The 17,195-nt window shown below is 41.0% G+C and overlaps 1 protein-coding gene and 1 pseudogene across 1 annotated transcript; one reads left to right on the top strand and one right to left on the bottom strand.

Annotated features, from left to right (window-relative positions):
• Positions 1-2,991: 2,991 nt before the first annotated feature.
• On the bottom strand, positions 2,992-4,378 carry LOC131528669 (uncharacterized; annotated as a pseudogene).
• A 10,189-nt stretch (positions 4,379-14,567) lies between these two features.
• LOC131528662 (uncharacterized) lies at positions 14,568-16,497 on the top strand. The gene is made up of 2 exons (XM_058757985.1): positions 14,568-14,639; positions 14,951-16,497. The coding sequence occupies exons 1-2, from the start codon at positions 14,587-14,589 to the stop codon at positions 15,918-15,920; spliced, it is 1,023 nt and encodes a 340-aa protein (XP_058613968.1). The 5' UTR covers positions 14,568-14,586; the 3' UTR covers positions 15,921-16,497.
• The last annotated feature ends 698 nt before the right edge of the window (positions 16,498-17,195 follow it).

Here is a 17,195-nt window from a genome sequence, read left to right as displayed (position 1 = left end):
AGTAATCATGACTACATTTCTGTAATATTCAAATAAATAAAACAATTACAATCCAACAATAATGTGAGAAAAACAACTGGCATCACTTCATGTTGGACCATGAGGCACATTTTATGAGAGAAATGAATGAAAGCAAGAACCCCTAATCACCAAATGTCCCTAATGAGAACGTTATATAACTAAGGTCTCTCTCTCTCTTTCTCTTTTTTTTTACTCCAGTTAAATTAAAGTGAGGTCTAAAAAGATCCTTAACATGACATAAACAAAAAGGACATCTTGCTGCAAGACAGCAATTCTTTCAGCAAACAGATTCTTTCTAATGGGCACAAATACATGAAAATGCATTTAATATACAAAATACCTCAGTTTAAATAGATTAAAATAAAATGCAATAAATACTGTGTGGAAAAAAAATGTATCAAAATACAAATGCAGTATTTTGTACTTTGAAAATTTACAAAATGCCATTAAATGAAGTATCACTAGACTAAAATGTATCTCAACCTATATATTGTTAATGCAAGGAACATTTTACAACTCTTACAGTTGCAGTGAGTTTGAGGTACTGACATTTTGCATCTTTGCAGCTTTCTGGAACATGTTATAATAGTTTCTCACAATTTCATGAGAAGCCTACAGACTGTCCTTTTTCCATTTACATTTGACGCATCTACTGGTTTTAAGGGATATGACACTGAAAGGTTTAATCCAAACCATCAAGATTGTGGTTGGTGTGTTTCCAACCCAGTCTCACGGCTGGGTTGAACACACACACACACACACACACACACACACACAATACTGTATATAAAACTTTGGTAACACTTCACAATAAGGTTCCAGTTATTAACATTAACTATATTAATTAACATGAATAAAAATTATATAGCATATATCAGTGTTAGTTAATATTAAGTTCAAAACTAAAACATTAAAATATAAAGTTTTATCTGTTAACATTAGTCAATGCACTGTAAATTAACGTAAACATTTTGATTAACATCAACAAACATTAATAAATGCTGTAAAAAATATATTGTTCTTTTAGCAAAAAAGTATTTTCAAAAAAAGTATTCTCATAGCTTCATAAAATTACAGTTGAACACTGATGAGGGTGAGTAATTAATGATACAATTTTACAGTTTTTTTGGATTGCTTACACACTAAAATTAAAAGTAGTACACTATTAGCAAAAACTTACACTCAAGAAGCAAAACATCAGCCCATATTTGCACAACTATAAGCACATTGTCAACCTCACACTTGTTGCAAAACTCTACACACAGTGATTTGTAAAACACTAAACACACTTAACATACATTACACACAAAAATCTATCATGAAGTCACTTCCTTGCAATACCAAAGCACTGACTGTCAAATTACCGCACCGTCCAACCAATTGGTTCAACAGTCATCAGGTGTGCAAACACTTGTTTGCTTAATTGTAGACACACCAATCAGGTGTATAAGCACTATAAAAAGCAGCAGGTGAGTTCATCGGTCTTCAAGCACAATGGAAAGAGTCAGAGAAAGAGTAAGATGAGGAGGAGAACGAGGACGAGGAGGAGGAGGAGGAGGAATCAACAGAGGAAGAGGAAGAGATGAAGGCCATGCTGGAGGTAGAGGTAGAGGTAGAGGTAGAGGTAGAGGAAGAGGAAGAGGAAGAGGAAGACAAGAAGGTGCTCAAAGAGGACCGAATCTGACAAATAAGATCCGCGCAACACTGGTTGACCACGTTGTCAACCACGGCCTGACACTGAGGGAGGCTGGACTGCGAGTACAGCCAAATCTAAGCCGATACACAGTGGCAAGTGTGATAAGAACATTTCGACTGGAAAATAGGTATTGTAAAAATATCATCATATCAAAAACATCTGCACGGTTTCAGTAACTGCTTACAGTACTGTACTCTATGCACTATCAGCACTTCTGTTACCTTTTCCTGTGAAATTACTGTACTATTGTATACTGTTTTTTTTTTTTCTACATAGGATTGAGGGTCAGGAACGACAAGGGGGAAGGCCTCCTATGTTCACAGAACAGCAAGAGAGGGAGATGGTAAACATGGTTTTGGCCAACAATGCTATAACACAATCAATCAGCTCCAAGCTAACATTGTCAATAACCATGCCAGTTTCAACGATATCCATCAGGTCTCAACATCAACACTGGCACGCATCCTAAAAACATATTCAAATGAAGCAAATATATCGAGTGCCTTCGAGCGCAATTCGAAAGGGTGAAACGATCATGCATGATTATGCAGAGGTATGTATTCACTTTAGCAGTGTGATCTTGCATACTGTCTCATAATCCTTTACTGTACTGTAATATGTATATTAGATCTACACTGAACTATACAATTTTGCCTGACACTGTTCTTCAGGGAGTTTTACGAATGGATGGAGAGGAGATCCAGCATGAGTTCATTTACGTAGATGAGGCTGGGTTCAACCTGACGAGAACACGAAGGAGGGGAAGAAACATCATTGACCACAGGGCTATAGTCAATGTCCCAGGGCAACGTGGGGGTAATATAACACTCTGTGCAGCCATTACACAGAATGGGGTCCTCCACCGCCATGCCCATATGGGCCCTTACAACACAGCACTCATACTTGCATTCTTGGACCAATTGCAAAACATAACAGCAGCAAATCAAATCGATCATATGCAATACATTGTTGTCTGGGACAATGTGTCTTTCCACCGCTCTGCTCTGGTTCAGAACTGGTTTCAGCAACATCCACATTTCACGTCTATATCTTCCACCATACTCTCCATTCCTCAACCCTATAGAAGAGTTTTTCTCGGCATGGCGGTGGAAGGTATATGATCTCCGTCTCCAGGCTGAGGTACCCCTCATCCAAGCCATGGAGGAGGCCTGTGACCAGATGGAGGTAGCAGCAATGCAAGGATGGATTCGTCATTCAAGACGTTTCTTTCCAAGGTGTCTTGCTAATGACAACATTGCCTGCGATGTTGATGAAATTCTCTGGCCAGATCCAGCTAGGCGAAGACACAATGTTTAGTTTTTTTTTTTTTTTTTTTTTTTTTTTTTTTTACATTTACATTTACATTTACATTTAGTCATTTAGCAGACGCTTTTATCCAAAGCGACTTACAATTGGGGAATACATCGAGCGATTAATCTTGAAGAGGCAATCAGACATACGAAGTGCTTGCAACACCAAGTCTCAGACATTGTTCAAATAAATACAAACTACCAAAGGAAGGAATAAGTAAAGATAATTTTTTTTTTTTTTTTTTTTAAGTTTAGGATGAAGTCAAGTGCTGTCGAAAGAGATGAGTTTTCAGTTGTTGCTTGAAGATTGACAGGGATCCAGCATTCCGGATAGAGGTGGGAAGATCGTTCCACCAGCCAGGAATGGTGAATGAGAATGATCTAGAGAGTGATTTTGCGCCTCTCTGTGATGGTATCACGAGGCGCCGCTCACTAGCAGATCTCAGATTTCTGGAGGATGTAGTTTGTTAATAGAGAGTGCAAGTAAGCGGGTGCTGAGCCAGTGGTTGTTCTATATGCAAGCATCAGTGTCTTGAACTTGATGCGAGCCGTGATTGGTAGCCAGTGCAGGGAGATAAAGAGAGGTGTAACATGGGCTCTTTTGGGCTCGTTGAAGACCAGTCGTGCCGCTGCATTCTGAATCATTTGTAGAGGTTTGACTGTATTAGACGGAAGTCCAGCCAGAAGAGCATTGCAATAGTCCAGCCTAGAAATGACAAGGGCCTGGACAAGAAGTTGTGCAGCATGCTCTGTCAGAAAGGGCCTGATCTTTCTGATGTTATATAGTGCAAACCTGCAAGATCGAGCAGTTTTTGTAATGTGGTCTTTGAAGGTCAGCTGATCATCAAAGATTACACCAAGATTTCTGACCGAAGTTGATGGGGTTATTGTTGATGAACCTAACTGGATCGTGAAGTCATGCTGTAGAGTCGGAGTGGCAGGGAGGACAAGAAGCTCAGTCTTTGCCAGGTTGAGCTGCAGGTGATGTTCTTTCATCCATGCCGAGATGTCCGCCAGGCAACCTGAGATCCTTGCAGTTACCGTTGGATCATCTGGTTGAAAAGAGAGGTAGAGCTGTGTGTCATCAGCGTAGCAATGGTATGAGAATCCATGTGCCTGTATGATGGGACCCAGTGATGTAGTGTATGTGGAGAAGAGGAGGGTCCAAGAACTGATCCCTGAGGAACCCCAGTGACCAGTGTATGTGCTTTGGATACCTCACCTCCCAGGCCACCCTGAAAGACCTACCAGTGAGATAGGATTCAAACCAGCGAAGTGGAATGCCAGAGATGCCCAGTGATGAGAGGGTGGACAGGAGTATCTGATGATTGACAGTGTCAAAAGCGGCAGATAGGTCCAGCAGAATGAGGACTGATGATTTGGAATGGGCTTTTGCAATTCGCAGGGCTTCAGTGACCGAGAGAAGCGCAGTCTCAGTTGAATGGCCCCTCCTGAAACCTGACTGTTTAGCATCCAGTTTGTCGTTCTGTGAAAGAAACAGTGAGACTTGGTTGAAGACAACTCGTTCAAGTGTTTTCGCTATGAACGGAAGGAGAGAGACAGGTCTGTAGTTTTCTATAAGAGAAGTGTTTAATGTAGGTTTTTGAGCAGTGGGTTACCCGAGCCTGCTTGAACGCAATGGGGAAGTTACCTGTGAGTAGGGATGTGTTGATGATGTGTGTGAGTGCAGGTAAGAGTGTGGGTGAGATTGCTTGGAGAAGGTGTGAGGGGATTGGGTCAAGAGGACATGTTGTAGGATGGTTGGAGAGGAGAAGCTTGGATACTTCAGCTTCAGTGAGTGGACAGAAAGAAAAGATGGGAGTTTTAGCAGTGGATGTGGTAGGGTGAGGGTCCTGTGTGCGTGGAGGTGAAAACTGACCACTGATTGATCTAGTTTTGTCTGTAAAGAAAGTGGCAAAGTCATCAGCTGTAATAGAGGTGGAGGGAGGAGGTGGAGGGGGACAGAGGAGGGAATTAAATGTTCTGAAGAGATTACGCATGTCTGGAGCGCTGTCGATCTTGTTGCGGAAATGTGAGGATTTGGCAGTGTGGACTTTAGCAGAGAAGGATGTGAGCATAGACTGGTACCTACTGAGGTCCGACAGATCGTTTGATTTGCGCCATTTTCTCTCTGCCGCTCTGAGTGTAGTCCGATGTTCACGAAGAACCTCGGATAACCAGGGGTTGGAAGGAGCAGCCCGTGCGGGCCTAGAGGAGAGAGGACAAATGTCGTCTAGACAAGAGGTTAAGGTAGAGCATAAAGTCTCAGTAGCTGCGTTTACATCCAGAGATGAGAAATGGGTGGGTGAAGGAAGAGAGGAGGATACCACAGAGGAAAGATGGGAAGGAGAAAGGGAGCGCAGGTTTCGTCTAAAAGTAACTGGTAGGGGTTGGTGGCACAGGAGAAGCAAAGTGTAATGTAAATGTAATGAAGAAATGGTCCGGTATGTAGCGGTTGTACCAGAATGTTATCTGCAGTACAATTGCGTGTGTAAATTAAGTCAAGTTGGTTGCCTGATTTGTGCGTGCTAGTAGTGGTAAGGCGTTTGAGATCAAACGAAGCTAGGAGTGCATGGAAGTCTGTAGCATAAGGCTTGTCTAGGTGAATGTTGAAATCACCAAAGACTAGAGTGGAGTGCCATCCTCCACGAAAGAGGACAGCAGCCCGTCCAGCTCCTCTAGGAAGGTGGCTAGAATTTGGCTAGGGGACGGTAAATGACCACGATCTGGAGTTTTATCGAGCTGATACAGTAATGGCATGAGATTCAAATGAGTTGTAATTGCATAGGGAAGAGCGGGTTGAGTATTTCCAATTGTTAGAAATGAGCAGACCAGTGCCTCCACCCCGCCAACTTGCCGGGGTGTGAGAGAAAGAGAGATTAGTAGAGAGCAGCTGGGGTTGCTGAGTCTTCTGGACGAATCCAGGTCTCAGTCAAGCCCAAGATGCTGAGCGTGGATTTTAAAGAAAAAGCAGAAATGAAGTCAGCTTTGTTGACAGCTGACTGACAATTCCAGAGACCCACAGAGAAGGAAAGAGGTGTAGTGAAGGAGGTAGAGATAAGGCGCAGGTTAGCAGGATTACGTTGCCGTCTGCGTGGGACGTTAGAGCGTGGTTGAGAGAGAACCGATAGTTTGGAAACACATGATAGAGGTGGCAGGAAAGAGGATGGAAACGGAGAGTGTGTAAGGGAAGGGGAAAAAGAAAAGATACTTAAGTGTGTCGCCGGTGTTGTTGCTCGGTTAAAGTCGCGCAGGAAAAGTCGATGGTCTTTACCCTCGTCTGTCTTCACACGAGGAGGCTGAACGCTTCCGCTGATGCTTCCGCGTCAGCGCCGGACCTCTGATAAATACAGCCTAACACACTACCGTGAAAACAGCTGTGGCCGGCTTCTGATTGGCCCAGCCAATAGCCTTGTGCAAATAACTCAAGACGAAACTAACACTTCGCTAGCAAGGAGCACTGAAAATGATCCAGGTTCCTTCTTAGCCGAGGTGCAAATTATTATAATTAACAGAAAGTGCAATCAAACAACGAAACCTCAACGAAAATGCAGAATAGAAATAGAAGGAAACGAAAGTATTCCTTCCCAACAGCAGGTAAATAATTTAAACAACAGATCTATGACTAAGTATCGCAACACTTACGAGCTGCTGTCCGCCTCTTCTGGTGAATATTCGGCTTCTCCCGATTTACAGTAAACTTACAGTACAATACGTAAAGTGACATTTTGTTACAGTATTATGAATCTCCATGTCAACATTTTGGGCGTGTTGAGAAATAAATGAGTTTCTTCAGTCTGCAACATTGGTCTTGTGTAGTGTTTGGTGGATTTACATTATATTTGTACTTTGTTGATGGTAGCCTACTCTAATCATAGGGAAGTAGAAGTGCTAAAAGTGTTTTAGGTTTATCACAGTAGAGTGTAACTCGTGCAAACAGAGTATAGTTAATGTGAAACGTGTGTTTCATATGGTAACAAAGTGTGGTTTTTAAACAGAAGTGTATAGTTTTTACAAGAGTGTTTAATTATGCAAAGGATCTGTAGTGTTTTGCTAATTGGGTGTGTGGTTGTGCTAATTGTGTGTAGTGTTTTGAAAACACGGGCCCTGTTTTGAAAATCGTGCTTAAGCAATCCAAAAAAACTGTTATTTTTGGGTGAACTATCCCTTTAAGACATAAATTACTCTTTTTTTTTTTTTTTTTTTTTTTTTTTTTTTGATATTCACCAAAATGGACATTATGACATAATTTTGTGCATTTTTATCCATTCATATTCAAGAAGAAGGTAAAGAGAACTCAGTTCAGCATGTGAATAATTGATTTCTTTCTTTCACATCTTCTTGTACTTGAATGTTAAAATTGGCAAGACAAAAGTGCTTGGACTTCAAATCATTAACTGTAAACCGAACTGCTGAAAATGTTGGAACACATGTAAAGTTTTGATGTGTATTGAAAATCATTATTTTTGACAACACTAATATAATGTATCTACTGACAAATCATCACCAAAATGTTAAGCAAAAGTTATATGGTGCGAATGAACCACTATTTATTTCCTTTGTTGTCATTAATTTCAAATTACAAGACATAAATGTTTAAAAAAGCATCTACCTTTTCAACCTGATGCAAATACAGTTGCTATGATGTGAACACAATGTAAAGCAATGCAAACTGGTGAAACAACACTGATAGCAGATATGAGTCACGCACCTGCTGTAATCAGGTGATTTATAGGAAAATAAATTAAGGGAAATCAGTCAGGTGAACGCCCTGAGGCTGCTCTATGACATTTCAAATCAGCAATGAAATCTCATCATTACGTCAGAAATTTAAATCAAGCAAACAAACACCTTGTTGTACTGTGAAGCACATTTTATAAGGGAATAGTGCAAAACCTTCTAATGAGAAGGTAATTATACAATGTCTGCTTGAATCTGCCACACAGGCTGCATGAAAACCTGCTCAAGTAACACACATTAGTAACAGGACTTAATATACACACTATACAGAAATCCAAGAGCATAAATAATTCACATAAATAGATAAATACATTGTACAGCTTACAAATACTTAACCTTTTTGAATAACTGGAACCAAGTAGCACATTTCTTTGTTTGTCAAAATTTCCATTACCAAAAAGTAGTATACTTAAAGCTTATTTTATTATGTATACTTAAGTAAAGTTCAAGTATATTTTAAGTATACTTTATGTAGTAAGTATACAAATATCAGTGTAGTTGTAGCAGACATGTTCACAAGTCTCTGAGGTCCAAGTACAAGTCAAGTCTCAAGTCTTTGTTCTATTTATTAGCAACAGTTCTTTCAGCTAGTAATTGAGGCTAAATCAGTTTTGAAATACTGATTTCACAATATGATTTTCTCAACAACAAAAAAACTTTAACAAAATTTAAGTTTTAAAATGCACAACGGCTTTTTCATCATAGCCGGTGACTTCAACCACGCAAACTTAAAGACAGTTTTGCCAAAGTTCTACCAACATGTGAACTTTGCAACAAGGGGAAATAACACACTGGACTTTGTTTACACAACAGTTAAGAGCGCATACAAAGCCGAACCCCGCCCCACCTCGGTACTGGACCACATCTCTGTTATGCTAATCCCAGCATACAGACCACTTCTGAAACTCACCAAACCGGTTCACAAACAGATCAAGGTATGGCCAGACAATGCCACCTCAGCACTGCAGGACTGCTTCCAGGACACAGACTGGAACATGTTTAAAGAGTACCCTTTACAACAACCACCTACAACAACCATACAGACCTGCAGGAGTACACTGAAACAGTGACTGCTTACATCCAAAAGTGCACTGATGATGTGACAGTCACCAAGACCATCACCACACGCGCCAACCAGAAGCCATGGATGACAGCAGAGGTTCGTGGGCTGCTAAAGACCAGAGATGAAGCATTCAGATCAGGAGATAAAGCAGCCCTCAAAACAGCAAGAGCCAATCTGTCCCGCAGCATCAAAAATGCAAAACGGTCATATGCTCAAAAAATCAACAATCACTTCACAGACAGCAGTGACACACGGAGCCTGTGGCAAGCTATTCAGACCATCACAGACTACAAGCCCCCGCCACAGGCCTGTGATGATGACACATCCCTCCCAGATACACTCAACCACTTTTACTCACGGTTTGAAATGCTGAATGACACACCTGCACAAAAACTGCCCACACCTCCCAACGACCAGGCGCTCTGTCTGTCTCCAGCCGACTTAAGGAAGTCCCTATCTAGGATCAACCCACGCAAGGCTGCGGGTCCCGACAACATACCTGGCCGTGTACTGAAAGACTGTGCTGCACAGCTGACAGATGTCCTAACAGATATCTTCAACACCTCGCTGAGCCAGGCAGTCGTCCCCACATGTCTCAAATCCACAACAATCATACCGGTACCAAAGAAATCACCTGTGTCCTGTCTAAATGACTACCGTCCCATAGCACTGACTCAATCATGATGAAGTGCTTTGAGAGGTTAGTCATGCACAACATCAAAACCAGCCTCCCAACACACTCGACCGCTCCAGTTTGCATACCGTCCGAACCGCTCACGGACGATGCAATTTCCTCCACTCTCCACCTGGCTCTTACCCACCTAGAAAATAAAGACTTCTACGTTAGAATGCTGTTCATTGACTTCAGCTCAGCATTCAACACAATAATCCCACAACAGCTCATAAATAAACTCAACCTGCTGGGCCTTAACAATTCCTCTGCAATTGGATCCTGGACTTTCTAACCGGAAGACCTCAGTCAGTCCGTGTCGGCCACAACACCTCGAGCACTACCACACTGAACACAGGTGCCCCACAAGGCTGTGTGCTCAGCCCGCTGCTCTTCACGCTGCTGACCCACGACTGCACTGCCAAGTCCAGCTCCAACCACATCATCAAGTTTGCTGATGACACAACAGTGGTAGGCCTCATCAGCAACAACGATGAAACGCACTACAGAGAGGAAGTGGCACAGCTGGCTGAATGGTGTGGCACTAACAACCTGTCCCTCAATGTGAGTAAGACAAAGGAGGTTGTGATGGACTTCAGGAGAAACTCCGTGATCACCCCCACTGACCATCGACAGCTCGACTGTGGAGAGAGTCAGCAGCACTAAATTCCTGGGGGTGCACATCACAGAGGATCTCACCTGGTCCACCAACACCATGTCACTCTCCAAGAAGGCACAACAGCGCCTACACTTTCTCCGCCGGCTGAAAAGAGCAAGTCTCCCTCCACCCATCCTCACCACTTTCTACAGGGGCACCATTGAGAGTGTGCTGACCAGCTGCATCACTGTCTGGTACGGGAACTGTACTGCAGCAGACCGCAAGACCCTCCAGCGGACAGTGAACACCGCTGCAAGGATCATCGGTGCCCCTCCCTCCATCCTGGATATTTTCCTCACACGATGCTCCAGCAAAGCAAATAGTATCGTGAAGGACTCCACACACCCCTCCCACAGTCTCTTCCAGCTCCTACCATCAGGAAGACGGTACCGGAGCATCAGAGCCCGCTCTGCCAGACTGCTCAACAGCTTTTTCCCCAGGCTGTGAGAGCCCTGAACTCAAATCACCCGCCCCTCTCTGAACCCCCATACAAACCCCTACCTCCTGTAACATGTAACGTGCAATTCGAAGTGTGCTACACACAGGTGAGTGGGCCTGTACAAACCACCTGTAGTAACACACTCTCCTCCTCTATGCGCACTAGTCACTTTTCACACACACTGCTGTGTGTACACAAATCCCACAAAAAGAACTCAGTAATATATGTATGTTTACATGCTCATGCACTACAAATCATCCTGCACTGTTCCCCAGCCAGCTGCTTGAACTCAATGTTTCTCCTTGCACATGTACCGCATTTATCTGAAGCATTCGTATAGTTTGTATAGTTTGTATTTTTTAGTTTGTATAGGTACTTTTTATAGATAGTATATTTATAGTCAAAATTTATCAGTAGGATAGTTGTGTATAGGTTTATATTGTTTTACTTCATTGCTGTATGCCTGTATTTATGTAGCACCGTGGTCCTGTTAGGCATGACATTTCGTTCCACTGTATGCCCCGCATGTAGCGGAATGACAATAAAGCTCAACTTGACTTGACTTGACTTATCTAGTGTCCAGTATCATATTGTTGCTAGACCTGCCGTCGCTAGGCTATCAGGTGTTTCTGCAGTGCTGGTATCCAGGTAAACTTGTGACAGCAAGAGGCAAAGTTAAGCTATTGTTTAAGGCCATCTAATTATCTTGAGATATGCTTGCTGCTGTGGGTCATCTGGTTATTGGTAATGCTATTTCTTTAGGTCTGACTACTGCAACATGCCGTGCTTAAGCAAGCTACACGCTGTTGCATAAGCTTCGAGAGTATTGGTAAAGTGAAGGAATGGATTGCTGATCTACAATGGCCCTCATAATAATGTTAATTATAATATTTCTTGAATAATTATTTATCAAAGTTACATTTATGCATGTTAGAAAATAAGTTGAATATGGCTTTAGTCTGCCTTTTTACTCTCTAAGAAGCTGATCTCATTGTGTGTGTGTGTGTGTGCGTGTGTGTGTGTGTGTGTGTAGTTAACCATATTTGATAATATTCAGGGCAACCTTGAAGTACAGATAAGTGTTCTCTGCGTATGTGTGTGAATGTCTATCTTTGCAGCTAGATGCAGAGAGCGAGCTCTAGGAGGAAATCGTCATTTGCCGTCACCCTGACCCAGGTGAAAAAGACGTAGTATTAAATGTATTAAAATGTACTTGAAATTCAAGTAGTATGTTTATAATACATTTGTATTCTAACATGCTTATTTGAAGTGCATTAAAATATACTGAATTGCATTTTAATATATTTCTAAAAAGTATACTAGAAGTACTTTTGTATTAAATATATGCTTAGTTACACTTTTAAGGAATATACTAAACACAAGCATACTTTTAGTGACGTTTTAGTGTATTTACAAAAAACACACTTATGTTACTCTTACTTAAAATATATTTTATGTGTACTTTGTGTAAGAACACAAAATGATTACACTTTTAGTAGGTTTTTAATGTACTTTATATTGCAGTAGGCCTACACATGGTTATATTTTAAATATTTATGTATTTATAATTTTAATATTTGGAAAAGTACGATATTTTGAAAAACTTTTTTTTTACATTTACAATGTACAAACCTTTGTCAAATATTATTAACCATTGCAGTATTTAAAATATGTTGTTTAATGTGGGTTATGCTACTTTGGTTGATTAGGCTGTTGTTCATTACATGATACATTAATTGTAATAAGCTAGGTGTTTATAAACTTGTTCAAGCTTGACGCCTTTATTTTCTAATATACATTTCTGAAATTCCCACAAGGATTTCAACATCATATCTGAAATGAGAAAAAAAAACAAACAAAAGAAAAAAAAAAAACACGTTTATTTGTGTTTAAATTCAAACAACACAGACTAAACCTGATTGGTTCCAGAGCCATTGAACGGCTCTGATTGGTTCGTATGATAATGAGCTGGCAGCAGAGAGCTTCAGAATCAGATATGATGTGCGTGCAAATGTCCCTTGAATGTGAATATAAGTCTAAATTTAAACAGTGTTATATAGAGCTTGGCAACCGACGTCACTGCGCAGTGCATTCTCGGATGTAAACAAGAGGGTGCCGCCATATTGTGAGGCCACATCGGGCGAGACTTAAAACAACCACATGAAAAACAATGTTGAAAAGTTGATTAAAAGAACGAAATGTACTATACAGAGACAAACTTCTACCGGACTCAAGATAACGGTACCTGGAAAACATGGCCAACCACCCGCACCTATATTTTTGTCTGATTTTGATAACCGCACCCGATCGTCACATTCAGGGTTCATATACGGTCATGAAAAACCTGGAAAAGTCATGGACTTTTAAAACAACAATTTCCAGTCCTGTAAAGTTTTGGAAAAATAAATAAACCCAGAAAGTTTTGGAAAAGTCATGTTTCACAATTCTATGTACAGTTGAATTATACTTAATCAGGTCCTGAATTTCGGTGTGGGATTGCGCATATATTCCCGCAGCTTTCGACTTTAAAATGAAGGAAATTCCTGCAAAACATTTATTCAATATAGCGTGTAGGTTAGATGAGTAAATAAATTCACACAACCAGTCATTTGAAAACAGCGCGAGTGATTCAGCTGTACTGCGTCTTCTCTCTCTGACCTTCTCTTCACATCTGCTGCACGCTGCGATACAAGACTTTAGCTCGCGTTTCGGTACAGTTGACAGAATTGTCAATGGACTCGATGCACGACTACTTCCGCGTTTTGTGTCAGTTGCGCCGCAACTTCTGGTGCTGCAGCGGAAGCAGTTTTTTCCTACCGTTTCAATGAGCGCTCTCAGCATGGCATTTTACACTCCCTGCTTGCAAGAACTTCCACGGATTACAGTGAACGATGTAAATCGAATTGTAAGATTAGCATCGGTCACTCCTTCAAGTAAAAAGGAGAAGGGCTTCAAACTGTATATTTCGACCTATATCGACAACTTTGAAGGTACGTATTCTCAAGCTAACAAGCTAACGTTAGCTAGCTTCGTTTGTGACAGTGCATACTCTTGTTTACTTAACCTTTTTAAGATCTTCTGTTTTTATAATTTCGCTAATGATATTATGTTAATACGATCTGTATGACCCTTTAAAGCTATGTCATTTTTTTCAGTCTCTGAAAAGGATCAGGTGACAGGAGAGATCAGCGTGAGGGCGACTTGTTTCAGATCTATGAGGAAGACAGAGAAGCCACATAGTTTGAGAGTAGGGAGACAAAACTAGAGAAATAAAGGATGGATTTATTGTTCATATTTTAAAATGTTTAAATTTTCTAAACTTTTTATTTTAAGTTAAATTTCTATTAATTTATACAGTAAGTTTAGAAATGCAGACATAAGTCTATTCAGTAAATAAATTTAGCACTTTAAAAGAAAGATACTGATTTTGAAAGATTGTTATATATATAGATATATTTATTTATATAGATAAATAGATAGATATTTGTTTCATTTGGGGCCATCCATTTACTATGTCATTGTTTAATTATCTTTACAGATTACATTAAAGGACTCCAAACCTGTCATACTGTCCCAGTGTAGCTGTTCCTGTGTTGCTGGCACAGCACTGTGCAACCATATTGTTGCACTATTGTACCAGACTACACATTACTCTCAGCTTGGCATCAGTGCAGTTCCTCCAGTTCGCAGCTGTACTGAAACTGAGCAGAGCTGGCACAAACCACGAACAATGGTAAGTTTAAGTGAATTTTCAAAACTTTTTAGAATGAATTATATTAAATGATTGCTTTCCTAACATCATTCCTGGAGGCACACAGACCTTGTTTTAAATTCAACTCATTGCTCTTTAAAAGACCTAAAACTTGTGTGTCAGATTAGTCAGATGACATGCACTGTTGGTGGGCCTCCAGGAACAAGTCTGGCAAACACTGGTTCATACTAAAGTGACTATTGGTATTCCTAGAGTCCGGCCAGGTCCTGTCAGTGGGATGGTGGTTATATCTGCACGACCTAAAGAAAGGAAACTCGCAGATGGCTTAAGGTGCACAGTGCAATCAGTTACTTACTTAATGTAGAAGTATAATATGGGATTGTTTAAGATTGTTTACTATATGGACAAAGAGAGAGTTCACAAAGTCATGGCATTTACTCGCTCTCATGTCATTCCAAACCCATATTACTTTTAACACAAAAACATATATTAGGCAGCATGGCTGTTTCAGTCACTATTCACTTTCATTGCATCTTTTTTCTCCATACAATTAAAGAATGGTAACTGAGTCTATAAAAATGTGCAACTTATTTTTCATACTATTTTTTATTATTATTATTTTTTACTAATTTTCATTTCAGGAGTACCTTGTATAAAGGTGTTTCCAGCGACTTGCCTGACCTCTCAGTCCTGCAAGTGGCAGAGGTGTATAAGGACTTTACCAGCACTACAGCCCCTTTAGTCACCACAATGGGGATGTCCAGTGATGATTGGATGGTGGATTCTGCTTTCGGTAAAGTTCAGGCTGGGAGTGTTCTGTCATACCAACAGCCAGCAGCAACAACACGCAACGTTACTCCCCATCAAGATGCCCCACCACGACCACCTCTGCCTCTAGATGGTTACAACCTTGACCCATCTGTGTGCTTATTTGTACATAGCAAACATGAACTACTGCACATGAAGTCACTGGCAGTAACTCTGGAAACGGCACACAAGATTCAGGATGCCACCAAAGACCAGAGTGCTTCAATGGATTGGCACTCCGTTAGAAAGCCACGAGTAACATCGTCCCGATTTAGAGAGGTTTGCCATGTAAGGGGGCAGAACTCTGCTGAACACTTGGCTGAAAGAATCCACAAGGGAACTCGCCAGACAGCAGACATGAAGAGAGGCCTTGAACTGGAATCTGCAGCGGTGGAGGAATACTGTCTGTTGCGTGGAGTGAACTTCTACCCTTGTGGATTCTTAATTCACCCAGATGCACCTTGGCTTGGCTCCTCTCCTGATGGTATCGTTTACGACCCCACAGAGCACCAGGTTTTTGGCCTTTTGGAGATAAAGTGCCCAAATCTAAAGAGTTATGTTGACTGCCCTTACCTGAAGCTGCAGAATGGCACACCAGAGCTAAAACAACAGCATGCTTATTACTGGCAAGTGCAAGGTCAGATGCTGATCTCGGGATTGGACTGGTGTGATTTTGTTGTGTACGCACAGGATGACATGATGATCCAGCGCATCTACAAAGACTGTAGAATGTTTAAAACTATTAGAGAGAGGGCTGACCATTTCTTTTTTTATTTCTACCTGCCAAGATCCTTAAAAATGTAAAAGAAAAAAAAAAGAAATTCAAGTTGATTTACATTGTATAAATGTTATTTATTTACAAATTTTCAGAAACACTGCATCAAAGTTATTTATATTTACATGTTTACAGAAACACTATCAGTTATTTATATTTACATGTTTACAGAAATGCTGTATCAAAGTTATTTATTTACAGACACATTATTAAAATTGTTTACATTTAATCAACATATTTATATTCTCTACAAATAAATTCAAATTGTTCTGTCCCCTACAGCAAGTGTCTTGTCTAGTCTTTAATCCTTTGCCCATGCTTTTACCAAGGGGCCATTCTGGTAGTTCACAAGGAGGCAAGCAACAGTGTATAGCTGGTTGATGCTCCCTGTGATGGAAAGAGGGATGACTGTATCAAACAACTTGTGTTGTTTCACCCTGCGGATGAGACGCTCAACATGGACCCTCAGTCGAGCAATGGATTGAGTTTCCTTTACCTCATCAGCCGACATCTGTTCTCTTTTTGACAGGTAAGCAGGTCTGTAGACTTTGCATGGCACACAGTCATCCACGAGAAAACCTTTGTCGACCATAATAGCCATGTCAGGTTTCAGCAGAGACACAATCCCAGACTGCTTGAGAAGCTCACTGATGGATCCTGCATACAGGGATGACACAAAGGTGACTGCGCCATGTGGTGCCATGCCAATTAACCCCTTGAAGGTGCAGTGGGATTTATAAGAGGAGAACACTTCACTTTGAAGCAGGAGAGAGGATGGAGTTTGGCACCGCAGCTCTGTGCAGTCGATCACCACTTGTGTGTCTGGATAGTCCTGGAACTCCTTTGGCATGTGAGCCTTGACTGCCTCCTCAGACATCCAGATGCGCACTGATCCAAGAACGGTATAAAGAAAATTTGCCCAGGTTGTTATAATTCGACTCACGGTGGACTGATGAATATCAAATCTGTGAGCCAGATCCCTTTGTGTCAGACCAACTGAGAGATGAACCATGAAGAGAAAAAACTCATCCTCGGTTAAAAAATTGTTAAAACTTTTTATATGCGTGTTTATACATGGAGAAAGTAGCATTTGCAGCATTTAAATTTTGTTTTAATGTACTGTATAATATACAAAATTAGAAAGGAATGATAAATGAAAAAAATATATAATTACAGATGCATTGCCTGATGCTCCACCTTCACTCCTAGTTGTAGCTGCCCTTGCTCTGGTCACACAAACCATGTTGTGGGATGCAGGTTCAATGAGTCTCCAGAACGCCATCAAGTGATTGTACGTCACAAAC

This window comes from Onychostoma macrolepis, chromosome 21 (genome assembly GCF_012432095.1).
Source record: "Onychostoma macrolepis isolate SWU-2019 chromosome 21, ASM1243209v1, whole genome shotgun sequence".
NCBI lineage: Eukaryota > Metazoa > Chordata > Actinopteri > Cypriniformes > Cyprinidae > Onychostoma > Onychostoma macrolepis.
This window is presented reverse-complemented; position numbering and strand designations above follow the sequence as displayed.

What these genes read in the sequence shown, in the direction of transcription:
- LOC131528662 (XM_058757985.1), top strand. Translation starts at nt 14,587, where the DNA reads ATGGTGGTTATATCTGCACGACCTAAAGAAAGGAAACTCGCAGATGGC. An exon ending in AAACTCGCAGATGGCTTAAG is followed by an intron (nt 14,640 to 14,950) that starts GTGCACAGTGCA and finishes TTTTCATTTCAG; the next exon opens with GAGTACCTTGTATAAAGGTG.